Source organism: Fusarium odoratissimum, assembly GCF_000260195.1.
Source record: "Fusarium odoratissimum NRRL 54006 unplaced genomic scaffold supercont1.20, whole genome shotgun sequence".
NCBI classification, from domain to species: domain Eukaryota; kingdom Fungi; phylum Ascomycota; class Sordariomycetes; order Hypocreales; family Nectriaceae; genus Fusarium; species Fusarium odoratissimum.
Window position 1 is genome coordinate 480059 of NW_022158705.1, and position 11605 is coordinate 491663.

The following is an 11605-nucleotide window of genomic DNA, read 5'->3' on the forward strand; positions in this document are numbered from 1 at the left end:
GCTGTTCTTGATTGGCTCACTCGTATGGGCGCTGAATTCAAGCCACTCAAAGAAGTGCAATGAACAAAATCTCAGTGTTGATCCAGACAGTCAAAGCTATACGGCTTTGTTTTAAAGGACACATATCGTATCAACGAGAATTAAAAAGCGAATTCTTAGAGTGAACCTTTAAAGCTATTTCACTTGATCTTAAGTGCATCAAGCTCTGTACCTGATCTAAACCTCATTGATCTAGGGTATCCAATGTGGAGTGATGATCCCCAAACCGTCCAGGGGATGCTTGGCCTGGAATGCGACGTGACGCAGCCTCTGGTCTTGGTACGATTAGCTAACCACGCAGCTGCAATAAACCTGAACAATCAGCCTGAATTTCTCAACAATGGAATTCATGCCTCACATCTAACCACAAATACTAGCTGATCCATCTCCATCATGGATCACAGTAGGGAGAATCTCCTCAATGGAGCCGACCGTGCATCCTTTGACACAAGCGACGATTCCGATGCTTACTCTGACATCGACGCTACTGATTATCTCAACAAGAATAAGAATGCCCAATCTGACGCTGCGGGTAAACGGCGTCTACGATATCTCAGAAGCTGGCGCGCAAAGAAATGCTGCTTCACCGTGATTGGCACTCTCATAGTTGTTTGGCTCGTCATATCAGCTATTGGAGCATTTGCCTGGAAAAAGACAAAGACACCACCCGTTGAGGGAGACTCACCACCATGGTACCCCAGTCCAAAAGGCGGTACTTCCCAGAATTGGGCAAAGAGTTATGATCAGGCTGCTGAGCTGGTTAGTAAAATGACCTTGGCTGAAAAAGTCAATATTACTACTGGAACAGGATGGAGTATGGGTTTAGCAGTCGGCACGACTGGCGCCGCCAACAACGTCGGATTCCCAGCGTTGGCATTGCAAGATGGACCTCTTGGAATACGATTCGCGGATAATGCAACTGCCTGGCCAGCTGGTATTACCGTTGGTGCCACGTTCAACAAGAAATTGATGTATGAGCGTGGACGAGCTCATGGGAAAGAAGCAAAGGGCAAAGGTGTCAATGTTATTCTTGGACCGGCCATCGGACCCCTGGGAAGAGCACCCGCTGGTGGGAGAAACTGGGAGGGCTTTGGTCCAGATCCTTATCTGCAGGGCGTTGCTGGTGCTGCGACGATTAAGGGGATACAAGATTCTGGAGTCATGGCGACGATCAAGCACTTTATCGGAAATGAGCAGGAACATTTTCGGCAGGCATGGGAATGGGGTCTTCCGAATGCTATCTCATCCAACATTGATGATCGCACGCTACATGAGATTTACGGATGGCCGTTCCAAGATGCTGTCAAGGCTGGTGTTGCGAGTGTTATGTGCTCGTATAACATGGTCAACAACTCGTATGCCTGCCAGAACTCAAAGCTTTTGAACGGCATTCTCAAAGATGAGATGGGATTTCAGGGTTTCGTCGTGTCGGATTGGTTGGCTCAGAGATCTGGTGTCGCGAGTGCTCTTGCTGGGTTGGATATGAGTATGCCGGGAGATGGACTCAAATGGGCTGATGGCGAATCACTCTGGGGCCCTCGACTCACGCAAGCTGTTCTGAACGGATCGCTGCCGGTGGACCGACTGAACGACATGGCGCTTCGAATTGTCGCGTCTTTCTACCAGCTTGGTCAGGATAAGGATGAGAATAAGGGTCCGAACTTTTCATCGTGGACTTATGACAAGAAAGGGAAACTCGCGCCTGGAAGTCCCTCACCTCAAGAGGAGCAGGTAGTCAACCAGTACATAAACGTGCAGGAAGATCACGCTGAGTTGGCCCGTCAAATTGCCATTGAAGGTACAGTTCTGCTCAAGAATGACGGCGTGCTTCCCCTAAGCCGCGAGGGCAACTTGGCCAATCAACCCGAAAAGAGGAAGGGAAAGATCAAGATCGGTATTTTCGGCGATGATGCTGGCCCTGGAAAGGGACTCAATTACTGCCCTGATCAAGGCTGCAATGAAGGTACCCTCGGATCAGGCTGGGGCAGCGGCGCAGCTGACTTCCCATTCCTCGTTACTCCCGTCGAGGCGCTGCGAAAGAATTTTAAGAAAGACAAAGTTCAAGTCAGCGAACATCTCTCCAATAAGATCAAAGACCCAAAGAAGGTTACAGAGCAGGACGTTTGCTTAGTCTTTGCCAACTCGGACGCAGGCGAGGGATATTTATCATGGAACAGCGTTCGAGGTGACCGCAACGATCTCAACTTGCAGAAAGGAGGCGATGCGCTGATCATGGAGGTCGCGAACCTTTGTGGCGATGGAACAGGCACGACTATCGTGGTCATTCATGCTGTTGGGCCTGTTGTCATGGAGAACTGGATCAACCACCCAAGGATCAAGGCTGTGCTGACAGCTAATCTGCCTGGCGAGGAGAGTGGAAACGCTATTGCTAGCATTCTTTTCGGCGACGAGAGTCCCAGTGGAAAGCTCCCTTATACGATTGGCAAAGCTCTTCCTGATTACGGCGAAGGCGCTCAGATCCTGTATCTTCCCAACGGAGTTATTCCGCAGCAAGACTTCAAAGAGGGACTGTACATCGATTACCGACATTTCGACAAGCACAGCAAGGACCTTCGATATGAGTTTGGCTATGGATTGTCATACACTACCTTTGAGTTCAAGGACTTGAAGATCTCAGTGAAGGATGCAGTCGCAGGACTTCCGGCCTCACGTGTTTCGCCTACGAGCGCAAAGCCGCCCAAACTGGATGATAAGATCCCCGATGTCAAGGAAGGCCTATGGCCCAAGAACATTCGCAAACTGAAGAAGTGGATTTATCCCTATATTGACTCGCCTGATGATATCAAGAAGGGCGACTATCCCTACCCCGATGGCTACGATATCGAGCAGCCGCCCTCACCGGCTGGAGGTGAAGAAGGTGGTAACCCCGATCTCTGGAAGACTGTCGTCACTGCCTCCATTACCGTTAAAAATACAGGCTCCGTGGATGGCAAGGCTGTTCCCCAACTTTACCTCTCGTACCCCGCGACATCAAAGGTTGACCATCCCGTTCGCGTTCTCCGTGGTTTTGAGAAAGTTGCTCTGAAGAAGGGCGAGAGCAAGAAGGTTGAGTTTGAACTGACGAGGAGGGACTTGAGTTACTGGGATGTGGAGGAGCAGAATTGGAGAGTCACGGATGGAGAGTTTACGATTGCGGTGGGAGAGAGTTCGAGGAATTTGAAGGCGACGGGTACGTTCAAGTCTGATGGTACCCCAGGCAATTTGATCATAGAGGGTTAGCAACATTGTATGCTTGACTAGTCGGCACTTGGACAAGAATATCGCGAAGTGAAAACAAAATGATTCATTATCGCAATCAATTTCATTACTTTTTTATCAACATCTAATTATACGCCCTCAAAAACTCCACCAGAGCCATCATAGCCATAGCCTGTCCATAAGGCATACTCGTCCTAGGAATATCCTTATAATGCTGCAAATCATGTCCCATGCCTGTTCCAAACGAGGTATTCAACAACTCTCCCTCAGGACTAATATTCTCCAAAACAGCCTTGATCGCCTTAACAGCTACCTCAGAGTACTCCTTTCCAATATACCTCTTCCTCTCCGCCTTGAGAATACCATACGCAAAACCCGCTGTCGCACTGGCTTCTACGTACGAACCCTCTGATTCAGGGACGTCGAGAAGGGTGCTCCACAGACCATTTGCGCGCTGCGTCTTCGCAAGGGCTGCGCATTGGCTATCGAGTGTGTTGATGAGATGTGAGCCAATGGGGTCATCTTCCTTGATACCGATGAGTTCGAGGAATTCGGGAATGACAATGGTAACCCAGCTGTTACCGCGCGCCCATCGTGCATCAGCAAAGTTATGACCACCATCCTTGAATGTCCATCCGTGGAAGAACAATCCAGTCTTTGTATCAAACAGATACTGAATATGCAGCAAGAACTGCTTCTTCGCTTCAGCGACGTATTCTGGCCTGTTGAGCACAAGACCAATCTTGGCAAGCGGCATGACAGTCATCATGAGGGTATCATCCCAAAGCTGCTGCTCATTGACCTCAAGGTACGTAATATGCTGGAAACCACCATACTTTGTCCTGGGGAGGTCATGCATCGCCCACTCAGCCCAAGCATCCAGCCAAGGAAGATATGTAGGATTCTGAGTCTTTTCATAGACATACGCAAGCGTGAGGAATACAGCCATGGTGTTGATGTTCTTTCCCTTGTGGCCCTCTGCGAAACGAGCTTGGAACCAATCCTCAATGATCTTGAGCCATTGGTCCTCGCCGGTCATCTCGTAGTACTTCCATATTCCGTAGAGACCGATGCCGTGGGTCCACTCCCAGTCGTTCCAGCCTTTTGTGTCGATGATGCGGCCATCTGCTAGGGTCATGAGGAATTCGCCTGTTGTGTCTTTTATGTTGACGAGTTCGTGGATGAGCTGTTGGATTTGCTTGTGGACGTCTTGCGACGCGATGTCGTGTACGTGAGAGGGCATGATGGCGGTGCCTTGCTACTCAAACAGGGTATCTTGTGGAGGAGAGATGAGTTGTTTGGTAGAGGATGAATGAGGGTATTCATAACCCCTCGTTGTATCCCAATGATTCTCTTGGCAGTCCACATGCTCGGTCCGAAGTACACCGAGGGCGCCTATCATGAGGTTGAAGCTTCATCTCTCCGCACTTTTTGGTTGTGGGGGTGGGGCATGGAACTGGGGGTTGAAGATGGGGGCGGAGTAGTCAACCATTTCCAGTAAAGTACAGAGAGACGAAAAGACTCAGCTGAAGCCTGTGAAGTGATTACGTAGTGACATTTGGGGGAGTGGTACGGTATATTGCGGCTTGAATACCGGAGTTCATCATGGCAATTGAGCAGAAAGGCCTTTGGGTGAGTGACTGAGTGAGGGGATTGCCACTAAAGAAACCGCGGATTTTAGCGCATTTCCTCGGATCTTCAGTGGGTCTACCTTAATTCCCCCCACTGAGCCAAAACCAGGTCAGCGGAGAAGTCTTCCTCTTTCGCTGCCCGTCGCTTCCCCTTGCCGAATGCTGTCTTCGGTGACGGAGAAAATTTCAAGGTGCGGAGTAATTCGAAAAGAGCCGCTTACTTGCTTGGATTCTCCAAATTCATCGCCAAGAGACGGGACGGATGCGGCTGTTACGTTGAGGCGTAAGGCACAGCATCGTCACTATTGCCGTTGGATATATTCTTGAAGGGTAGTTGTAGACTGAGAGATCTCACTTAGGATAGATATCCGAAGTGAAGCTCCAGGCAACCTTGTTGAAGATTCAGTGGACCCCTGGAGTAGTTTATTTGGGCCCTTAAGGTCAAGGTCTGAAGTCATGTCAAGATTGATGAGAAGCATATCTCGCTCCCATGCAACCGTCCAATCCATACGGGTCAACACAGGAGCCTCCTGTCCTCAGACAACCCAGCAAATCATGTCATACGCTGATCCTACCCGTCCCTGGCATACCTTAACCAGGGCTTATTTATCCCGTAGAGCGGATCCCCAGTGACGAAACCCTGAAGATGCCGCGTTGCCGAGTTGTAACTTGTAGAGAATCCTCCTTCTTACTCGGCGCCTCGGGCAAAACTCCCACGAGATAAGAAGAGGAAAAAACTCAATCTTGACTGGAGTAAGGAAACTGGGGCAATATGGGGTATTTCTCACAAGTAACGTTGACATCTGGGGCCCCAGATTCCCGCCCCATTACCGTATGTCATAAAAGGAACACAACCCCCTTCTGTATCTTCTAGTCAATCTCATCCTCAATTTCATCCCAATTACCAAATCGAGATGGCTTCGGAAATTCAGCGCAAGAGATCTGTCGACGAGGTCGAAGATCTCGAAAAGCCAACTCAGCACTCTGAACGAGTCGACAAGGAACTCGCACAATATGTCTCAGACGTGCGTATCAACATCTCGCCTGAGCGCAGTGCGGAGCTGCGAAAGATGATTGATAAGAGAGTCCTTGTCATTATGATCTTTACGTATTTTCTGCAGGCTATTGATAAGGGGACGTTGTCGTTTGCGTCGATTATGGGGTTGACTGCTGATACGGGGTTGGAGAATCCTGATGGGACAGTGTCTCAGCATGTGAGTTGCCAATTACTTTCTCAATTTGTGTAATGACCTGTGTGCTAATTGGGGTGTAGTTCTCGTGGCTTACGACCTGTATTTACCTCGCTATCCTCGTTGTCGAATATCCCCAGAACTGGCTCATTGCCCGTGTCCCTATCGCGAAATACCTCTCCTTCTGCATTGTCGCTTGGGGAGCTTGCCTGGCCTGCCATGCTGCTTGTCAAGACTTCAAAGGTCTCGTTATCGTACGAACATTACTCGGTATCTTCGAGTCAGCCTGTCAACCATGCTTCGTTATCCTCTCAGCCATCTGGTACCGACGTGAGGAACAAGCCTCCCGAGTCACCTACTGGTACGCCTACCTCAACCCTCTCACTATAGCATCTCACTAACCGGTCCAAGGTACATGATGAACGGCGCCCAACAGATCGTCGGCGGTCTTCTCGCCTACTGCTTCTCCCTCATCAAAACCGGTCCCCTCAAATCCTGGCAATGGCTCTTCCTCTCCTACGGCGTCATCTCCGTTTTCTTCGGCGTATTCGTCGGATGGTGGATGCCTGACTCCCCTATGCGAGCCAAATGCTGGACTGAGCAGGAAAAGCACGAGATGGTTGAGCGTGTTCGTGATAACCAGACCGGTATCCAGAACAAGACGTTCAAGAAGGAGCAGTTTATTGAGGGTCTCAAGGATCCTCAGGTTTGGGGATATGCTCTCATCGCGCTTTGCACAACGTTACCTACATCAGGTCTGGGCGCTTTTGCGAATATTATTATTAAGAGCTTTGGGTTCAGTACCCTTGAGACGCAGCTGTTGGCTATGGTGTTGGGCTTTTATATCGTTATTGTGCTTCTGTCATCGGCTTGGCTTGTCAAGAAGACGAACCAGAACCTGTTGGTAATGCTTGGATTCTGTATTCCGTAAGTCTATTCCTCAAGCTTTCTTGATCACCGCTAACAACTTAGTTCCTTCATTGGTACAATCCTCCTTATGACCCTCCCCAACAAGACAATGGCTCAACACATCGGCCTCCTCATCTCCTACTACATAACCCTATCCTTCTGGTCCGCCCAAACTCTTGCCCTCTCCATGATCTCACGAAACATCGCCGGACAAACCAAGAAGACCGTCGCAGTCGCCACCAACTTCATCGTCTGGGCAGCTGGTAACGCCATCGGTCCTCAAGTCTTCCTCTCCCACGACGGACCTCGCTACTTTATCGCTTTCGCCACTCACCTCGGCTGCTACTGTCTTCTTGTTATTGTCATCGTCTCTCTAAGATGGTATCTTCGACGAGAGAATAAGAAGCGCGATGCGTTGGCTGAGTCGGGTGTTGCGGAGGCTAGTTCGACTTACACAGGACAGGCCTGGGAAGATCTTACGGATAAGGAGAACTTGAGTTTCCGTTACGTGTACTAGGGGATAGATTGTGTAAAGAGGTATGTGGATGCAAGCATCGAGAAATAGGTAGAAATGTAGATCATCAAGAATACATTCACTCTTGCAACGCCCTTACTGTTTCTGAATTGTTTGTTATCAACTAACTAGAGTATGAAGATGAAAGGCCTTTTGTTCCCTCCGGCGGCCATATCTGATAACTTCCAGGAAGCATGTGTAGTGACTTGGGGAATTGAATGGTGTAGTGACTATGGGCTATTGTGGCCTGATCATTGTTGTAAGTCCAGGAAAGTCTGGTGGAACAGGAGTAGTGGCTATGGGTCGTCATGGCCAGGGAACTTGGGAAGAGCAGGTGTTGTGACTTGGGGTTGAATGGTTTAGTGGCTCGGGGCTATCATGGCCTTGATCATCTTTCTTGTGAGCCCGAAAGTCTCTGGACGGTATGTCGAGATCAGTAGCATCGTGATGGGCTATCACTGAAGCTCCTGTTCCAAGCGTTCTTCCTGCGTATTGCTTCGGATATAAGCCTCAAGACCCTCAATCTGATGATCGAGAGCATTCAACAGAGGCCCGTTGGCTTGGCAAGACACGAACATCCTTAAAACTTCGGCTGCCAGTTCCGGGTACAGAAAAAGTCTATCGTTTGATTCCGCGGCTCTTGCATAGTCCATCTCCGAGATGACGACCCTGATCAGGGATGAAGAACTCATGTTATAACCCCCGACCTCATCAGCATTGCGATTCCACCAATCCGGGTCAGACAAAGTGCTCGCATCGTATCTAATGATGCGGGCCATAGCCTGGGGACACCAAGAAAGGATGCTGTCTTCTACCAGGCCTTGAGCTGTAGCAGGGTTCGACAACTTTTCCCGGAACGCATCGATGAGCTCAAAATCTTTCATGTACTTGGTCCTGGCAAGGTTAAGCTTGCTAAGAACCTCGGTAGCAGTCGGTTTTATCTCAGCAGTAAGCATGCGATAAAGCTCATCCGAAAGCTTCCGCCAAACGACATGAGTTGTCTTCCTGGGCAGTGCGTCAAGCAAGGCGATGATCATACCCAACCGTTCATCGACAGGCTCTTCAGGCATGCCATCGTACGTGGGAAGGCCATCATCGCCAGCTCGCATTCTCACCTTCAGCACACCAAGTTTGTCGAGCCACTGCAAGCGCCGATTTATTGCATCCAAGAAGTTCTTTCTCTGACCCGACTCGAAAGAAACGTCCGTTGTCGTGCCACGCTCGGGAGGTTGAGGTTGATCCATGATATCTGATCAGCCAAGTTAGTTTAGGAACGGAATGCGGTGAGTTGGGGAGCTCACCTTGTTCTCAGGCCGGTCGGGGCCAGGATGGCATTGCAGGAAGCGCTTTTTGTGATAGGAGAGAGAAAAGAATTCGCGATGATCCTTGAGCATAGAGTAATTGGATGATGGACTTTTATTGTATTTGAGACAGTATTAGTGGTTGTTGAGGTTCCGCAGCCTTGATGCTTTGGAGTGGTGATAGAGACTGAAGGAGAAGAAGCCTTTGGGATGCAATTGAGATTAAAAAGGATATTGACACTTGAAGTACCCACGTGATCTCTTGATTAAAATGTCTGGAACTCCCGTCAACTGCAGCTCCGTGGGTGAGACCAACAGACCCTCTTGTGTCACTGCTCAGAACGGGCAAAAGTGAACGTACTACCTGTGAGAGGTACCCGTGCCTCAGGGAGTAAAAGGCTCCTGACCCTAAGATCAAGATACTAAAGATGAAGTAGTCCAAACGTATGCTAAATCTATCACAAGTTTATCTAAATATACTCATTGTTCAGAAAAGAAGCTCTAAGTTTTCATGCATCCCCTTTCCATATTCTGAGTGAACACCAGGGGCAAAACGTAACCCCGAGACTTGACCCCATTCTCAATGCCATAGAGTTCTCTAATTTTGACTTCATCCACAGTATGAGCGTCGGAGTATTTGGCCTCGTGAGGGCAGTTGTACCTGATACACGTCTTCTGGTCCATCTTGTTATTTATTGGCATTTCAAGCAGTTCTGGTGGATATGAACCTTGTCGACGACCATGCTTGTGCGGACGATGAGATCAAGGGGGGCAGTATACTCCAATGTTGCATGTATCCATTGTAGGAGATGTTTGCTGGTAATGATATCAGTCGAAAGAATGTTTGTTTGATGAATGATTGCTCTGTGGATCGAGAACGAGGGAAGGCGGATGGAAGAACTGTGGTCCCAAGCTTCTGTGAACAATGTTATCTGTCCCCGTTTCACTCACTGATCGAGTAGAGGATAATGATGGTTAATCACTTGGCCGGAAAGCTGTGATAGTCAATTCTCCTGACTCTGAAGGAGAGCCACATGTCAGGGCTGAATAGATGCTCTACTCTGGCCTCAGTTTAACTGCCAAGTAGTCGCTGATAGTGAATCAATCACTATGGCGGTGATGAACCTATCGATCATTCCTTGGTCTTCATTAATATAAGCTATGCCCTTTGGATGGTCAAGTTCAACTCATCAGCTCAAGCAACACACACACACACACACACACACACACACACACACACACACACATACACACAAATACGCCTTGCCCACACAACCCACAAACATCATCACCCTCACTCAGTCTTCTTTATTATTCACTTTCAAACTTACACCATGCGTCTAACAACAACCATAGATCCCAACCACAAGTACTGGGACTGCCAAAAGCCTATCGGGGGTGGTGAGAATTGCAATACCGCCAACGATGTCAATGAGAAGGAATGTAGGCTGTGTGGCTACAAAATTGATGGTTCGATGAGGATAATGGCAGTGGATGATAATAAAAAGATTATCGGAGAGCTCCACAGCGTCGACCCCCAAACTGGTGAGATGACTTGGGAGTATGGGGATTTTTGAGGACTAGGCTCTCAACAACGGTCCAGCTATGAGTTGTGCGACGACCAAAGGAGCGACTACGATTGGAGGTACTACAAATGAAGCGGCCACAAACAGAATGAGGACTATTGGAGAAAGAAAACACCGGAGCTGGAACTAATGGAGCGACCACAAACGGGAATCAGGGAAGGCTATGGGTTTGATTCTACCGTGTCTGTCCACTTTGGGGTCGGGAATCGGCGGGTTTGAAGACGGGCTTTCGGTAATTGGGATGGATCATGGTTCATTATCACGCATGCTGTTGTTTGCTCATCAAAGTCCATCCTAGACATTATTCTTCGAGACAAAAAACAATAAAACAGTTTGATCTTTACTCATTTCAATGCTTCACTTGTGACTAACCGTCTAAAGAACATAAAAACGAGTCAAAGGCGGCATATTCTATGTAAAGGCTTTGCTCCTCACTGAACGTCGTTGATCTTGTGACACTCCAACGCTGTCTTTGACTTAGCAGCTTAACAGACTATGGCTCTTGTGTTGTGAATGGGGTGATAATTAACCTTCCACTTATCGAGGAAATCTCCCTGTTGCTGGTTTACTGGGACATGAAGACTGTGATGAGTTAGTTGCTTTGTCTCTGAATAAAGGTCGTATCCGTGAACAATGCTGAAGAGATGCAGCTCTCTGGCGCTTCATCACTGTAAAATACCGGGCTGCAATTTCTGAATAGGTAAATCGATCGCCCTAGTTGTGATTCATTCATTATTCAGTTCCCGCTGCCTACTGGTATAAGTGACGTTCCTTGTCCCTCCCCAAAGCCATCAACACACAAACAACACACCAACCCAAAAGTACAGCATAAAAAAGACGCATTCAAACCATTTTCATTCTATACATTCAAAATGTCTCCTGAAGTTGACCGTACAGACGAACATACCCACTGGCGGTGTTTAGATTGCGAACATGCGAGAAGGCCAAACGGTGTCAACAAAACGGCCGATAAGACATGTGTCGAATGTGGGAGAGAAATTCAGCTTGCTTCAAAGGCCTTGAATGAAGCTGGAGAATACATTGGAATACTTGGCTTGATATCGGGTGAGGGAGAACTGTGGATATGGGAACCCAAGAAGTCCGAAGAGCGTCAGTCGAATGTGGAGGAGGGCGAATCGTCAGGACAAGATACTCAAGCCACTGCGGCCGAGAGGGATACAACTTTATAGATGGGAATTGCCCGGATGATTACAGT

General features: G+C 48.6%; 6 protein-coding genes across 6 annotated transcripts; 4 read left to right on the forward strand and 2 right to left on the reverse strand.

Annotated features, from left to right (window-relative positions):
* The first annotated feature begins 318 nt into the window (after positions 1 to 318).
* Positions 319 to 3425, forward strand: FOIG_11075 (beta-glucosidase). The gene has a single exon (XM_031211621.1). It carries the CDS (start codon positions 433 to 435, stop codon positions 3277 to 3279), a length of 2847 nt encoding a protein of 948 aa, XP_031058805.1. The 5' UTR covers positions 319 to 432; the 3' UTR covers positions 3280 to 3425.
* FOIG_11076 (uncharacterized protein) lies at positions 3343 to 4558 on the reverse strand. The gene has a single exon (XM_031211622.1). The coding sequence runs from the start codon at positions 4499 to 4501 to the stop codon at positions 3383 to 3385; it is 1119 nt and encodes a 372-aa protein (XP_031058806.1). The 5' UTR covers positions 4502 to 4558; the 3' UTR covers positions 3343 to 3382.
* Positions 4559 to 5677: 1119 nt separating this feature from the next.
* Positions 5678 to 7597, forward strand: FOIG_11077 (uncharacterized protein). Its single transcript, XM_031211623.1, has 4 exons — positions 5678 to 6103; positions 6163 to 6440; positions 6491 to 7006; positions 7052 to 7597. Exons 1-4 carry the CDS (start codon positions 5804 to 5806, stop codon positions 7503 to 7505), a joined length of 1548 nt encoding a protein of 515 aa, XP_031058807.1. The 5' UTR covers positions 5678 to 5803; the 3' UTR covers positions 7506 to 7597.
* A 360-nt stretch (positions 7598 to 7957) lies between these two features.
* FOIG_11078 (uncharacterized protein) lies at positions 7958 to 8746 on the reverse strand (the record flags this gene model as incomplete). Its single annotated transcript, XM_031211624.1, has 1 exon — positions 7958 to 8746. One exon carries the CDS (start codon positions 8744 to 8746, stop codon positions 7958 to 7960), a length of 789 nt encoding a protein of 262 aa, XP_031058808.1.
* Positions 8747 to 9074: 328 nt separating this feature from the next.
* FOIG_11079 (uncharacterized protein) lies at positions 9075 to 10380 on the forward strand (the record flags this gene model as incomplete). Its single annotated transcript, XM_031211625.1, has 2 exons — positions 9075 to 9108; positions 10160 to 10380. The coding sequence occupies 2 exons, from the start codon at positions 9075 to 9077 to the stop codon at positions 10378 to 10380; spliced, it is 255 nt and encodes an 84-aa protein (XP_031058809.1).
* Positions 10381 to 11261: 881 nt separating this feature from the next.
* FOIG_11080 (uncharacterized protein) lies at positions 11262 to 11579 on the forward strand (the record flags this gene model as incomplete). The annotated part of the gene is made up of 1 exon (XM_031211626.1): positions 11262 to 11579. One exon carries the CDS (start codon positions 11262 to 11264, stop codon positions 11577 to 11579), a length of 318 nt encoding a protein of 105 aa, XP_031058810.1.
* Positions 11580 to 11605: the final 26 nt, after the last annotated feature.